Source organism: Panthera leo, chromosome A1 (genome assembly GCF_018350215.1).
Source record: "Panthera leo isolate Ple1 chromosome A1, P.leo_Ple1_pat1.1, whole genome shotgun sequence".
Lineage (NCBI taxonomy): Eukaryota > Metazoa > Chordata > Mammalia > Carnivora > Felidae > Panthera > Panthera leo.
This window is the reverse complement of record NC_056679.1, coordinates 115,643,344-115,660,270: the sequence shown is the minus strand read 5'-3', so window position 1 is coordinate 115,660,270 and position 16,927 is coordinate 115,643,344. Positions and strand designations below refer to the sequence as shown.

The 16,927-nt window shown below is 40.2% G+C and overlaps 1 protein-coding gene across 4 annotated transcripts in view; it reads right to left on the bottom strand.

Annotated features, from left to right (window-relative positions):
* The window catches only part of UBE2D2 (ubiquitin conjugating enzyme E2 D2), a 53,299-nt gene extending 37,489 nt beyond the window's left edge, over positions 1 to 15,810 (bottom strand). The window contains exon 1 of one of the 4 annotated variants that reach the window (XM_042936734.1): positions 15,252 to 15,810. In XM_042936734.1, the coding sequence (XP_042792668.1) occupies positions 15,252 to 15,275 (24 nt within the window). In that variant the 5' untranslated portion in view covers positions 15,276 to 15,810. The remainder of the gene's footprint in view (positions 1 to 15,251) is intronic. The other 3 variants (XM_042936738.1, XM_042936763.1, XM_042936753.1) reach the window with 3 other exon arrangements.
* Between the last annotated feature and the right edge of the window lie 1,117 nt (positions 15,811 to 16,927).

Genomic DNA, 16,927 nt, shown 5'->3' with positions numbered 1-16,927 from the left:
TACTCAGAATAGCTAAAACAACCTAAGAATCCATCACCAGATGAATGGATAGGCAAAATGTGGTATATATGTACAATGAAGCATTATTTGGCCTTGAAAAGGAAGGATATTCTGACAACATGGATGAACTTTAAGAACATTAAGCTAAAGTGAAAGAAGTAAGTCACACAAAGATAAATACTGTAGGATTCCAATTATATAAGAAACCTAGTTGGGGCGGCTGGGTGGCTCAGTCGGTTAAGCGTCCGACTTCGGCTCAGGTCATGATCTCACGGTTTTTGAGTTCGAGCCCCTCGTCGGGCTCTGTGCTGACAGCTCAGAGCCTGGAGCCTGCTTCCAATTCTGTGTCTCCCTCTCTCTCTCCTCCTCCCTTGCTCATGCTCTGTCTCTCAAAAATAAATGAAACGTTTAAAAAAAAAAAAAAAAAGAGAAACCTAGTCAAAAATAAGACAAAAAAGTAGAATGATGGTTGCCAGGGGCTGGGGAGACAGAGGATGGGGTGTTATTGTTTAACAGCAACAGAGTTTCAGTTGTGAAAAGTGAGAAGACTTCTAGAAATGGATGGTGGTAATGGTTGTACAACAATATGAATGTACTTAATACCACTGAAATGTCTATGTTAAAATAGCTTAGATGGAAGGTTTTATGTATATGTAATTAAAAGAAAAAAATTTAAAAAACAGATCAAAGATCTAAATGTAACAGCTAAAACTATAAAACCCTTAAAAAGAAACATAAATGTACATCTTTGTATCCTTGGATTAAGCAACACTTTCTTAGATATGACACCAAAAGCACAAAACTCTGCAAATCACTTATCTGATAATGGTTTGGTATACAGAATATACAAAGACTTCTTACAGCTCAACAATAAAGAACCCAATTTAAAAATGGGCAAAGGAGGGGCAAATGGGTGGCTCAGTCAATTAAGCATCTGACTTCAGCTCAGGTCATGATCTTGCAGTTCACGAGTTCGAGCCCCGCATACGGCTCTGTGCTGACAGCTTGGAGCCTGGAGCCTGCTTTGGATTCTGTGTCTCCCTCTCTCTCTGCCACTTCCCTGCTTGCTCTCTGTCTCTCTCAAAAATAAATAAACATTAAAAAAAATTTATTAATAAAAATGGGCAAAGGAAAAAACAAACAACAAACTTCCTTTAGCAACAACAACAACAGGGGCACCTGTGGCTTAGTCTGTTAAGCATCCAACTTCAGCTCAGGTCATGATCTCTAGGTTTGTGGGTCTGAGTCCCGTGTCAGGCTCTGTGCTGACAGGTCACAGCCTGGAGCCTGCTTCAGATTCTGTGTCTCCCTCTTTCTCTGCCCCTCCCCCAGTTCCGCTCTGTCTCTCTCAAAAATAAACATTAAAAAAATAAGTAAATAAAAATGGGCAAAGGATACACCTTTCTCCAAAGAGGATGTATATATATGGCCAATGAGCACATGAAGAGATGCTCAATATCATTCAGTAATTAAGAGAAATGTAAATTATAACTACAATCATATATTACTTGACACCTACTAGGAAAGCTATCATCAAAATAATAAAGTAACAAGTGTTGATGACCATATGTAGAAACTAGAACATGCATACATTGCTGGTGGGAATGTAAAATAGTGCAGCCTGTTTACAGTCTGGCGATTCCTCAAAAAGTAAACATCCAATTACCACATGACTCAGCAATTCCACTCCTAGGTATATATCCAATACGAACGAAAATTAATGTTCACAGAAAAATTGTAAAGTATTTGAAAAATACTGTTCAAGAAACATTATTCTTAACAGGTTAAAAAAAAATGGAAACAATCCAAATGCCCATCATCTGGTAAATGGAAAAAGAAAATGTTAGCTACCCATACAACAGAATATTATTCAGTCACAAAAAGGAGTTCTAAGTACTGATATGTACTGTAACTTGGATATAGCTTGAAAACACTGTTAAACAAAATGAGCCAGACACAAAAGGTCACATGTTGTATGATTCCATTTATATAAAATGTCCAGAATAGGCAAATCCATATAGGTAGAAGGTGTGTGGAGGGAAAAGGCATAGAGCAGTCCAGGAAGTCCAACATCCGGTAATAGTTAAAAAAAAAAAAAGGGAGAAAAGAGAAAAATGAAGTTAATGAATCCATGAACAAAATGATTCAATAAAATTTTTCAAAACTTGAGGACATGTGGATAAAGAAAATGGGGATAAAGAAGATGGAGTTATTACTCAGCCATCAAAACGAATGAAACCTTACCATTTGCAATGACGGGGATGGAGATAGAATGTATTATGCTAAGTGAAATAAGTCAGTCTGAGAAAGAAAAATACCATGTGATTTCACTCATACATGGAATTTAAGAAACAAAACATGAAAATATGGGAGGGGGGTAAAAAAAGAAAGAGAAGGAAACAAACCATAAGAGACTCTTGAGAACAGAGAACAAACTGAGGGCTAATGAAGGGAGACGAATGGGGGATGGATATTAAGGAAGGCACTTGTTGGGGCACCTTGGTGTTTCAGAGGGTTAAGGGTTTGACTTCGGCTCAGGCCATGATCTCCCAGTTCGTGAGTGTGAGCCCACCATGGGGCTCTCTGCTGTCAGGGCAGAGCCCGCTTCAGAGCCTCTGTCTCCCTCCCTCTCTCTCCCCTCCTCCCCCACACTTCCTCTCTCAAAAATAAACAAACATTAAAAAAAAAGGGAGAGGGAGGGCGTTTGTTAGGATGAGCACTGGGTTTGTATGTAAGTGATGAACCACTGAATTCTACTCCTGAAACTAATATTGCACTGTATGTTAACTAGAGCTTAAATATAATTTGGAAAAGAAAACAAAATAAAACAAACAGGACGTGAATTTCTGGCTCAAAAAGACCAACTGAATGTTGAGCAAAATAAATGAAAATTGACCTACAACACCACTTGTCATGAAATATCACATGTGAGACAAAGAAAACCTGGGGGTGCCTGGGTGGCTCAGTCGGTTAAGCGGCCGACTTTGGCTCAGGTCATGATCTCGCGGTCCATGAGTTTGAGCCCTACATCGGGCTCTGTGCTGACAGCTCAGAGCCTGGAGCCTGTTTCAAATTGTGTCTCCCTCTCTCTGACCCTACCCTGTTCATGCTCTGTCTCTCCCGGTCTCAAAAATAAATTAAAAAAAAAGTAAAAAAAAAAAAAAAAAAAAAAAAGAAAACCTGTAAGCTTCCAGAAAGAAAACTGGTCACATATACAGGATCAGAAATCAGAACAGTTTTGGACTTAACAGCAATCCTGGAAGCTAAAAGACAATGAATATACTACCACATAAGTAAAAAGAGTGCCACAGTAGTGGCCCTACTTCAGGCTCTAAAATTACAGATCAAGTCAAGTTTACTATCTGGGCTAAGAAACAAATAGCTCCTCTCCAAATGCCAATAAACACTGTTAGCTTCGGGTTGTTCCTTGAAGTCTGAACAATTTTTTAACCTTGTATTATGTTGCATGTGACCTCATTCAATTGAATTTCCACATCAAGTTACAGATTCAACAAAGAGGAACAGAAAGAATATACTGGAAAAAAAATAACTGCATAAGCATGTCTTGGGATTGCACTGTAAGGTAAACAGACTTTCTTCATTCAAGATTTGTCCCACAGTAATGAAAATAAAGGGTATAAATATTTCTTTTTTTTAAATATTTCTCTTTTCAAAAAGAATTCAAATTTCAGGGGCACTTGGGTGGCTCAGTCAGTTAAGCATTTGACTTCACCCCAGGTCATGATCTCACAGTTCATGAGTTTGAGCCCTACATCAGGCTCTGTGCTGACAGCTCAGAGCCTGGAGCCTGCTTCAGGTTCTGTGTCTCCCTCTCTCTCTGCCCCTACCCAGCTCATGTGCACGCACGTTTTCTCTCTCTCTCTCTCAAAGATAAATAAACATTAAAAATTTTTTTCAAATTCTTGTTTTAAACCAATTTAGTCAGTGTTTTAAACACTTGGGAAATGCTTTCAAATCAATCTCATAAAAGATATACTAAATATCATGGTAATTCACAGATTTTAAAAACAGCTCACAAATTATGAGACATAGTGCCGGTATGTTCAATAATTTCAAAGTGGATTTTACTATTTCTAGTCAACAAAAGTGAAGCGCAATGCTTAAAGATATAAAAAATCTGGTCTACTACTAAACTCAGTGAGGATATGGTATTGCTTTAATGCAATTAAGTCAAGTGGGGGGGGGGTTCCACAAGCAATTCCCATCACCTACAACACACCTTTATGAAAACATGAATATTTCTAAATATGCAAAGATGCCAAACTTTAAAAAGAGAAGCTATTGAGGTGCCTGGCTGGCTCAGTCAATGGAGTGTGCTACTCTTGATCTTGGGAGTCATGAGTTTAAGCCCCAACTTGGGTGGAGAGTTTACTTAGTAAGAAAAAAAAAAAAAAAAACCCTAAAAAAAAGACAAGCTATTGCTAACAAAACTTTAACACTAGAGCTAAATTAGGTAGTTCTGAATATTAAATTGCATGTAAGTACATAGGTGTTGGTCATATCAGTGTCTAAATCCTTTTGTATTCATAAACTATTTCATAATAAAAGATAAGTTTCAGAACTTTAATTACAGTTGTTTCCAACTATTTCTAAGAATGGAGACTAGCTTATAAGGTTACTAATCAAAACTACCTCAGAATATAACACTAAATTAAAACCATGGTCTTCGTTTACTCCAAGAATGGCTGTAGAAAAGGCCATATTCTCCACAATACATCGGGCTCTTCCCTTTCCAAACAGGATCTGGTAGAATGGCTACCACAAAGAAGGGTGTTAAGAAGAAGGGCTGTTCTGCCACCAATGAGGTAGTGACCAGAGAATATACATTAACGTTCAAAAGCGCATCCATGCAGTAAGTTTCAAGAAGTGTGCCCCTTGGCACTCAAAGACTTCCAGAAATTTGCCACAAAGGCAATGGGAACTCCAGATGTGTGCACTGACACCTGGCTGAACGAAGCTGTCTGGCCAAAGGAATAAGGAATGTTCCATACCTTACATGTGCAGTTGTCCAGAAAAAGGAGGATGAAGATTCACCAAACAAGCTCTATACACTGGTTACCTAAGTACCTATCACCATTTTCAAAAACTTATAGACAGTTAATGTGGATGAGAACTAAGTGCTGATTATCAAATAAAGGTTTAAAACTGAAGAGAAAGGAAGGGAGAGAGGTAAAAGAAAAGAACGAGCCATATTCCATAACTGGAAAAAGTGCTATGTGGTTACAATTACTGGGATGAACTTCCTGTATCTGCTTTAAGTAATGTTCTATATGACTAGCACTATTACTTTAAACAGTTTTTATCTAAATATGTATGTCAAACAAAAAGTCCTTTATTTTACTTTGTTTTTTAAAAATTCTGAGAAAATCTGTAAGGGGATGTACATGACCCAGTGCAAGATGTCCAAGTCAGGAAAATTAAGGGCAACTCCTGGGGAGGGAAAGCAAGAATGGTATCTATGCAGGTGCACCCAGCGTTGGGAGGTTGATTATACTGGAAAATTGATGAAATGAGTACATTTATTAAGAGTAACAGGCTTCTCACTGTCAGAAAAGAAATGGTTATACTGGAAAGAAGAAATATAGGGTGAACCCTATGGCATTCGACTGGAATTAAGAGGTACCAATGTGAACTCATGTTTTTTTTTTTTTTAATATATACAGAGAAAACTAAATATACATGGAAATATGTGTACTGTGTGTGTCCATGTGTCTGTATATACATATACATATTCCCTAGCTACATCCACTGATTATACTGAGAAAGCTTGGAAGCAGTGAGATTTCAAGAGCAGTGAGCATACCTAGCATCCAAATATTGATTTCTAAATACCATTTTCCAGTAAACAGAACTAGGAAGCCTTGGAAAAATAGATGATTACACAGCTAGAGCAGGGTAAAAAAAAAAAAAAAAAAAAAAAAAAGCCAGGGATATATTATGCTGCCAAAACAAACTAAATGCTCAAAGAATGATGAGGGAAAAACAAAACAACTGAGAATTAAAATAAATGATATTACTATAATCTACCTGAATAAAATAGTTTGAAATCATGAGTCCAAATATAAGTTTAAAAATAAGTAAGTTAATACTTTTGCATGACAGTGGGGTACCCAGGGTCCAAAACAGCTCCCAATGATCCTTGACTCCTAGTATTTAAACCCTTTAGTTCTCTCCCCTACACTATACCAGGTGTGGTCTATGAAACCAACAGAATATCGCAAAGTGATAGCATTTCACTTGGGAGATTAGGTTATAAAAGATACTGTGGCTGCTCACTCTAGCTCTCTCTGGGGGCACTCTAAGGGAAGCCATGTCTTAAGCATACTCAGGCAGCCCTATGGAGAGATTTAAGCAGGGAGGAAATTAATCCTTTAGTCCAATAACCCACAAGGAACTGAGTTCTGTCAACAACCATGGGAATGAGCTTAGAAGAGGATTCTCCAGTCTTCAGGGAACTGCAGCTCCAGGCAATAGCTTGGCAGCAACATCAAAAAAGACCGTGAGCCAGAATCACCTAGCTATAAGCCATTCTCAGATTTCTGATCTTCAGAAACTATGGGATAATAAATGTTTAAGTAGCTAAGACTTGGGGTACTTTCTGTGAAACAAATAAATAACACAAATAAGATAAGTACATATTCTCAAAATGTCTCCTAATAAAATACTTATTTAATCATAAAGGGAAAAAGAGTTGGCTGTATAGTAAGGAACCGTGGTAGACATTACCTTAATCAAGTAATAGAAGTGAAAATTCTCAGTAATGGGTCAATTTGAAATTGCATACCACCTGACAGGATGCAATGAAAAGAATCCCACCAAAATCACATACCATTTGATAGGGTAACAAAGACAGTAACACAGCATTGCTTCTGACATTCCTACCACATATCCACAACCTAATCTAAAATTTGGTGTGTGTGTGTGTGTGTGTGTGTGTGTGTGTGTGTGTGTTTTAAATAGGCTCAATGCCAAATGTGGGGCTTGAACTCACAACCCTGGGATCAAGAGCCACATGCTCTACCAACTGAGCCAGCAAGGCACTCCATCCATGACCTAAATCTGATCGTACGAGAATAAACCCAAACTGAGGAACACTCTGCAAAATAACTGGTCTCTAATGTTTTAAAAGTGTCAAGGTCACGAAGCCAAGAAGAGACTAAGGAATTAAGCAAGAGTATACACAGATAATAAAATGCAACGAGTAACTCTGGACTGGATCCTTTTTCTAAACACATTATTGGAACAACTGGCAAAACCTGAATGGGGTCTGAGGATTACATGGCAGTAAGATCTCAATGGAAATTTCCTAATTTTGAAGGCTGTATTAGGATTATGTGGCAGAATGTCCTTGTTTATAAGAAATACACATTAAAGTATTTGGGGGTGATGAGACATCATGTTAACAACTTATTCTTAAATGGTTAAAGAATAAAATGTTCTAGGTATTGTATTTGCAACTTTCTAACTGTAGCAGTTAAGTCACAATGATTATATTAAAGCCTACCTTTTATGTAGTCTGTTTTTCCTTTCTACTCACCCTCCACAGGTCTGCAGGGTAAGTGACACTACCCTCATTCTATAAACAAGGAACCTGAGGCTAAAAAAAATCTGCGAAGTAACCTTGCCTAAGGCCACAGAGCTAGCACAGGACTCAACAGATATGTTATTCCAAAATCCCACTACTTTTTTCACCATATCACTTGCTGTCATTATTCGCTCAATATTGTTGACAAAAACTGAAGGCCTACTATGCATCAGATACTGGAAATATAATGAGCAAGACAAGGACTTTGCCCAGGAAAGCTCAGTCCAGAGGGGAAGAAGAATCAATCATGTCTACATACTAAGAAATAGTTCTATAGTGGAACCCTACTGCCTGCATGCCTGGGGCACACAGGCACAGAGAAAAGCCATTTCTATTGGGTCTCCAAGGATAAATAAAGAATTCAGGAGGAGGGGGTGGGGTGAGAAGACATTCACTGTATAAGGAAAAACACAAAGACTAAAGGAAAATGTTTCTGAAAAGGATCAATCAGAACTATTTCAATTACAGTAGCATTTCTCACAAAACACTAGTCTGTATTCTAGGAATGAAACATAAAGGTGACAATATTTTTTGCCCTAAATTTTATCTACTTTTAATACATGTTTTTAAGAATATTACATATTTCTGCAGGTTTAAAGCCATAATTTGTCTGAAGAAACGAGAACACAAAACAAATGATGTCCATCTGTGTTGTGATGCACAAACAGCACTTACTCAAGGATATTATTGTCTATCTGACTCCACTATCTATCTAGTTTCTTGCCGTAATTCAATATATATTTGAGATTTAATCAAAGCATACTGTTTATTAAGTATTTCTACAATAGTAACCCATTCCCCATAGAGTTACAACTAGAATATGGAAGCTTTAAATAAAAAACAAAGTCCTTTGATTCTTAAGCCCCAAAAGTCAAATTATTTTGAAATAAACGTGAGCAAAGCATAAATTTCTTTTTGTTTTTTAATTAGACAACCTGTCTATTTCTACTCATGAGACAATTAACAATGTTGATAGTTGCCTAACTGCAAGAATGATGTCAAATACACACTTTGCATTCTTTTGCTAGAGTGTACCTGTTAGAAACAAATTTTTGTATTGTACTATAATGAAAGCTACATACAGTAACACATTTGATGCAGCCCTTGATGAAGATCTCTTTTATTAGGTAAGAAAAATACCATTTTAGGGTGCCTGGGTAGCTCAGCTGGTTAAGCATCTAAGTCTTGGTTTCCGCTCAGGTCATGATCTCACGGTTCTTGAGAGCAAGCCCAGCATCAGGTTCTGCACTGGCAGCATGGAACCTGCTTGGGATTCTCTCTCTCCTTCTTTCTGCCCCTGCTCTCTTTCTCTCACAAAATAAGTAAGTAAACTTAAAAAAAAAAAATGTTTATAGTTTGACTTTATAAGAAACAATAATGTTTCCTCTTAATATATTTTGTTTTTAAATAATTTACCTAACTGTGATATATGCATTTTAATTGATTTACCCGGGACCATTTGTGAGGTCAATCTTAACCCAAGTGTGCAATGTTTCATGAATTCTTATTTGTATCCATCAATAATATTAGTTTGAAAAGCATTCCAATAAAGTTGGGAGACACTAGATATGAGGAAGGAAGAGACAGCAGTTTATCAGAAGCTAAGGAAAATGAGTGATAACAACGTTAACTGTTATAAAAATTAAATAAAAACTGAGGAGGGTGTCCACTGAATTTGGCAATTAAGTAATGACCAGTGACCTTACTAAGCAATCTCAGAATAGTGAATAGACTATTCTTTTAAGAATTTTGGCACTGAAATGCCAGAGATGAGAGGGAAAAAGAAGAGGAAAGAGGGGGAGGGGAGTTAAAAAGTTTTTTGTTGTCGTTTATTTTTGTTTAGGAAGCTTGAATGCTGAGGGGACTGAAGAGAAGAGAAGAGAAGAGAAGAGAAGAGAAGAGAAGAGAAGAGGAGAAACTAGGAGAGTAAATTACTAGGGAGCAAGGACCTGGCAGAAAGAATACGAAAGCAAAAGTTAGATTGTCAAAGGAAAAAGTATAGCTTCTCCAGACACAAGAAGGAAGAAGAGTGATGACCAAGGTCAATTTGGAGCAATGGCTGGCTAAAGTCAAGATTACATGAATCTGAATCCTGGCTTTTCTTACCATAACCACAGAATCATAAACAAGTTTGTTTACTTTTCCAAGTGTCTATTCTCCCATCTAACCTGGGGAGAACAGAATTCTCACAGGGGTGTTCAGAAGATTCAGTAATTGTGAAACTGCATGAGTACTCTAAAGATGGTAGCTACAGGGTTTTGTTTTTGTTTTCAAAAGCTTCAAAGGAAATCTGAAAGAATTCACATATTTCTATTTTCTCTGTAGAATAGGTAATTGGGTCACCAACTAACATTAAAACAGTGTTGAAGGACATGAGACAGGGATTCTTAATCTTTTAGAGATTGAAAACCCATTTAACTCTGATGAAAGGTTGAAAGGTATATGGAGAACAGAATATCCGAACTTTGTGTAGTTTTAAGGGAGTTCATACACATCTCTTCAATAATAAAAAGAGATGCTAAGGCAAAGATCTGGTTCCAAGGCACAGTTTGAATGCCCAACTGTTTGAACAAAAGAAAAAGACTGCATCCTTTGGATTTACATACCTAACAGATCCATAAGGGTACACAGTCTGCCAGAAAAGACACTGGACATACCCAAGAAACCCAGGTTCTTGATTCAGCTCTAGAAGTCACACGGCTTTTTCAGAGAGTAGCTCTGAGATGTGCTGCAGTTCTAACATTTTATGATTCTATTACATGAAACGTCACCTGACTCAATGGTACTTTATCTTCCTATTAAATGATATTTAATCATAGTTAAATATGATTTTGAAGGTTAGCCTGGGAACCTAACCACCAAAACTTTATTTCTACAGAAATAAAAAAGTGTGCTCCTGCATTTCTGGGATGAGGCTGCAGAGGTTCCTGGCAGCATCAGGCATGAGTCAGGTATTCCTATCCTGGGAACCGCCTAGGATATTTTAGCAGCCCTCTCTCTGGACTAAAATATCTAGAATTGGACTTTGTCAAAACTTCCTCTTTGTCAGTCAGCAGTACAGTAATACACACTGAGAGTGTCTAAAGCAACCAAAATTAAGTTATCCTTCAAGGATGGCTGTTTAAATTACATTTAAATAGCAACCTGGAAGAGCCAAAGAAAATTCTCAATCCAATGAAACTTTGTAAAGAAAGAATCATTTCCTAATGAAAAACTAAAAAAACTAAAACTAAATAAAGAATCTCTGCAGAGATTTCAAGAAACTTATTTTTTGGAGTAAGAAGGTGTATCTGCTTTCTAAGATAGATCTAATTCAAACAGCTATCTTCAGTGAACCATTTATTAAGGTTACCAATACTCCACAGAACAGTTTGATAATTTGCTTTGCCATTTTGACAAGAATTCACTTTACCCTTACCTCTGATAATACTGTGGTATCACGATTAAAATACAGTATTTTAAAATTATTTTTTAATTTAATACTGTTGCAGTGTTACAAAGATAAGAATCAATCCTTTTGTAATCTTCCAATCTCAAAACATTTTCAAAGTGTGCAGTCTATACAAAGATGATTCACAACATGAAACAGAGCAGAATGAGGTTAAGAGTAAGATACAAACGAACTTCTGTGGGAATCAATGCATGTACTAAATTGGCTTTCCCTATGACCTCACACATAACCATATAAAAACCTCAGCAAAGAAGTTAATTAACAGTTCACACACACACACAAAAAAAAACCTACTTAATCTTGCCCATCTACATAAAGCAATAAACTTTTGAAACTTTAAAAAAGATAGCAACTATGGTTTAAATGATTCAATCCTTACATTCCTGACTGCTTACTGAACCTCAATCTTTTAATGTTAATTCATAAATTAAACTGGAGCCTACCAAACCTGTCAGAAGTATGTTTTGTTTTTAATTTGAATTGGTTGCCAAAATCTAGATTTGTGGCTTCCCTTTTAAAGGGGGGGGGGGGGGGAGGAAGACCTGGCAACAGTGGGCCCACAGATCTTGGTAACAGCAACATTTGGAGACAGCAGGGTAGCAGCTGCCCTCTTCTGATAGCATATGTAATTTCTAGTTCCCCTCAATTTTTTGCTCACTTTGGTTACCTGGTTGGCCTAGAACTATCAGAGTTTGAAATCTTTATTTTACTGAGGTTCCCCCCCACTTCCAGGAGTGATGTCTCTTGAGGGGTTTTAGAAGAAACTAGCTCTAAAAATCTTTATCATACGAACAGAATAAATCAAGTAATAATCCTGGCATTAAAGCCATGTATACCGAATGTTAACTATAAATATCAGGATAACAGTAAAATGTACAAGGCACTATTACTGTTAAGAAAATAGTTTATAGTATCCTAACTTTGGTCTGTCTTCAACTCCTCAAAGAATCAAGACATTGTCTTTTATCCTTCCCCAGAATAAAGAAATTAGCCCTGTATTTCAATATTATAGCACTCTAAGAGCACCCAAAAGTCTCCTGCATCTGTGTAACAAAAGAAGAAAAACAGGAAGTAAAAAAGGTCTGTGAGCAGCCAAAGAGACCACACAGTTCACAGAACACATGAAGCCCTCGTCACTCAGAGCCTACTGGATCTTATTTTAGACATAATTTTAATAAGCTCCGTGATCTGGTTTCCCAGCCCACAACAGATGAGATGCAGCCAACTGGAAAAGGGCTGGGGGTGGTGCTGCTAGAAGCAGACACTCAAAGCATCAAAATCAAAGCTAAACACCTATAAAGTCAGCAGCAAACCTCAAAACACAGTAGGCTAGGACCATTTGGTGTGGATACAACAAGCCCAGAGGGTCCCGATCCTTGCAAAGAACTATACTGGATGTTGATGATGACCCTTTTTGGTATACTCTATTAAAGCATAGGCCAAGAGACCTTAAAGTGTGTATCAAAATAAAGTCTATGAAGTCTATCAAAAGCTTTTGCCATAAACACACGGCATTTAAAGAACTGTCAATCTCACAGAACACTATTTCCTTCTGTCAAAGAAAGAAGATATTGAACTCCTAAAGATGCTGCATATCAAATGTATTTGCTTTCAGCAAAATTTTATTAGAACCTAGATGAAGTTCATGATATCTAAAGTCCACAGAGTATTAACGTAGAACTTTTTTTTTTTTTAAGAAAATGGTAACTGGGAAGGTTTAAGACCAAGATTAATTACATAAGCCAACTAAGTTTTTTCTGTATTCCACTGTAGATACATTACTAGGGTCAAGAAGAAGATATGAAAACTGGTCTTACCCATACCTAGGTTAAGTCTGGACTCAACTTAAAACTGACATTACACAGGGGCACCTGGGTGGCTCAGTCAGTTAAGTGGTTGACTTCGGCTCAGGTCATGATGTCACAGTTTGAGGGTTCGAGCCCCGTATCGGAGCTGTCAGCGAGGAGCCTGCCTGGGATTCCCTCTCTTTGCCCCTCTGCATGCACGCGTGCTCTATCTCTCTCTCAAAATAAATAAACTTTAAAAAATTGGTATTACAAAAAAAAATTGAAAAAGAAAATTTCCATTTGTTCTCACAATTTTATTGACTAGTATACCAAAAATAAATTTTGTATTTCAAATCCCTGTCAGTCTCAGAAGTTAAGCATACTCTGGAAAGGGCTCTAGATTATAAACCAGGAGGGTAAAAGGCTAACTGTGAGTTTTAAAAGTTCAAAGTATCATTGCCTAAGCTTAACTTTCCTTATTAAAATTTTTATAAGAAGATATTTTAAAGAAAATCTAAAGAATACGTAGTAACTCAAAAAAAAAAACAAAAACAAAAAAACAAAAAAACCCCACATTACCAGGGCAAGTATATTAAAAGATTAAAATACATGTTTTGAATGTTACTTTTTTTTCCTGAAAAATGTAACGCACATCAATTAACATAGACACTAAAGGATATATTTCTTGATCTGTAAGTTATCACACATACTTCTCTTCAGGTTTTAAAATAAGAGCACGGGGCTGGGGCCGGGAGGGGGGGGTTAAAAAAATTTTATACAATTACAATCTCAAATTGGTACTTCCCAATTAGACTGTAGAAGAACTCAGCAACTCCTAAATGCCTTAAAAATACATATATATTTTTATGTGGATGACCATCCCTCCGCGTGCTTCAGTCCCTTAAAAAGTTCTTTAAGAAATTTCCCCTTAAGTTTCAAGCTCCTTTTAACACATAAGCGGCTTCATTTCAATACAAGGTTTACTCTGTCTAAAGTCTGCCTTTTTTCATTTGTTAGAAGTCAAGTAAATCCAAACAAGTTGGTAAGGCTCTAACCTAATTTACAGTAAGCACTGGGATTAATTTCACATTAAAGGTTTTTGACATGAATGAAATGAAGACCAAGTGCAAACAGGTATTTTAATTGTCCAACAGCCTGCATTTTCACTGAGTTTAGGGTAAGGTGAATATTGCTTCTCTTTCCCTTGCATCTCCATCCCATTCCTCCGATGGATAACCAATCTACTTGTAAGTGGCTAGCGGTTTAATAGAGCCTCTCCAAGTAACCAAGTGAAACACCAACAAAAATCAGAAGTACAATCGTACTTCACCACTTCTAAGAAAAAAAAACATGATAGGGGCACCAGGAGGTTACAATATTGGAGGGACCCTAAATTTTAAGCCAAGCCCATACTCTAGAAACTGTATAAGGAATACCTCCATACCAGTAACTAAATAACCTTTCATCGTAAAGGGCAAAGACATCCTTTCAAATGGAAAAGTCTAGCAAAATTCCTTCCAAATTAAAAGAGTCTCCTTGAACATATTACCTAATTCAAGCGTTAAAATCCATTTTATGAAGACACTGTAAAAGGAAACTTTAATTTCTCCAGTGGTTTTCAACGTGCAAGTTTCTAGCTCTACCCTTGCAAATTTAACAGCTTTTCTATTAGATCCATTCCTGTAAAACTGAAGTGTAGTTTCTTACATTTGGCAACCTCAAAGAACAAAACGCTTCTCTACTTCCCTCCTCCATCAAGAGTCATGTTTTTGTTTTGTTTCTCCTTCTGAACTTCCTACTCTTAAGTTTCTGGACAAGTAGAGTGGACCGAAGTGTATGGCCACCAAGAGGTAAGTGAACTCAAGAAATACTTGTAGATCGGACAAAAAGGCTTCCTCTGTCTGCCTGGGACATGGGCTCCAAGCTCAGGCGGGTCGGTGGAAGAAGCCATAGCAGGTGGGCGGGGGTGGGCGGGGGTGGGCGGGAGGTGGGAGAACACAGGCAGTGATGGGGCGAGGAGCCCTTTCGACCTCTGTCAAAGGGGCAGCTCAACGCCCCAGCCCCAGCTCCCCCTCCCGGCATGGCCGGACAATGGCCCTCTAGCGCAGCAGTCCCAAGCCGGGCAGAGGCCCTGGGACTCCATACCACGCGGGGCCTAGAAAGGAGGCCAGGGAGGAACGCAGAGCGGGCCAGCGCACCTCCGGCCTAAGCTCGGACCGCGAGCCGGGCCTCTACCGGCGCCATCACTGGGAACAGGGTGGGAAGGGCGCCCGGCAGGGCCATCGCCGGCAGCCGGGTCCGAAGAGGCCGCGAGCCAGGCGGAGGCGACGGCGGGAAGTGCAGGCCGCAGCCTGCTCAGCTGGCCCGCCCAGCGGCCGGAACCCTCAGCCGACCTCCGGCCGCTTACCTTGTGGATTCTCTTCAGAGCCATCGTGGGAGGCGGGTGGCGGTGGCCCCCGGGGCGGGGACGGGGACAGGGGAGGGACGGGGAAGGGGCGAGGGGGCGCGAGGCCGCCTCGGTGATCGCGGCTCGACTGGAGAAGATGGGCAGTTCGGGAGCGCGGGTTCGGCAGGATGGACTGAGGGCCGCGGCCCACTCGGCTCCTGAGCCTGCCGCAGCGGTCACCGCATCACCCGGCGGCGGCCCCTTTATGCGCTGCCGCCCGAGCCGCCGCCGCTACCACCGCCGCCGCCGCCGTAGCTGCCTCTTCTACCTAATCTCAGCGCCGCCTCCTCAGCCGCCGCGGATCCCTCCGCCGGGGAGCAAGAGCCCTGGCCTCGGGCTCGGCCGGCGCCGCTCGATCGGACAACCAGAGGGACTGCCTGCTGCAGGTGGACGGACGGACGCGCGGGCGGACGGGCGGGCGGCGCCGCCGGGGTGGGGCCGCCGGAGCGCGGGGTGGGCCCAGGCCGAGGGGCAGGTCGGGAGGCGCGGGGATTGGCGGGCTATGGGAAGGAGGGCCGGACCGCGCCGGCGGCGGAGGGATACGGGCCGCCCCTGTGAGTATCTTACGCGCCGTCTCCTTCGCCGCCACGGCCGCCGAGAGGATGACGTCGCGAAGCGCAGGGAGGAAATCTCGCGAGATTCTTGGCGCGGGTGGTACCTCCTTGCGCGCCGCAACCCTTGAGTCCCTTGCCTCGGGTACCCTCATGTGTGGCATCGAATATCCATAAACGTTTAAAAGCGAATGTTTTCCAGGTCACTTGATCAGCGCCATAGCATAGACTGACCCGGGAGGAGGTACTTAGGCCCATTGCAATGTTCTCGAAGGAGGAAAGGACTTGTCCAAGGTCACACAGCTTTATAGAGGCAAAGCTGTGACTTCCGTGAAGTGCAGGGTCTTGTCAGAGCGCTTTCTAGAAGCCTTGTAACATCCAGGGCACCTGCTGGGAATGTGTTTCTTTGAGCATTCCTCGGGCAGCTGTGAGATGGCCTTTATGACCAGGCCCCCAAAAGGATGACAACTTGAATGTCCATTAGCCACAGACGTGTCACTTGTAGGAGAGGTACCCACACCTTGTTCTGCTTGGTGAATTGTTACAGACAAGCACTGCAGCAGTTACCTCAGGAAAAACAAAGAACCAAAAAACGTGTAGTGTGTGCTCCAGTAGTTAAAACCAACCTTGTGGTTCAGATCACCATCAGGAGCAAGCCTAGAAAATCTATTCTGGAGTTGCTTTTTAGGAGGTAGAGACAAAAGCTAATTCACTGAGGAACTACTCTTGTGTTGAGTCCTATGCCATGACCAGTGAGATACAAGACCAGGCCTAGGCTTGGAGGTACTTAATACCTGGCTGGGGGGCACACAAGAGAATATTAAGGATTTTTTTCCTGGGGAGTGATGCCCACATTCTCACATCCATCCCGAGGTTTTCTGATTCTAAAACTGTGTTCTTTCCTCTATCTGGAAGTGACCTTGGATATCATTGATTCTAACCTGAATTTTGAAAGGAGAAACTGGAGCTCCTAAGAGAAAGATCCTGTGAATCGTTACCCAATAGGTCAGTGGCAAAATTTATACTGCCTCACCTACTGAGTAAAGGTTGGACCAATGGGACAGGCCACTGTGGATCCAGCAAATC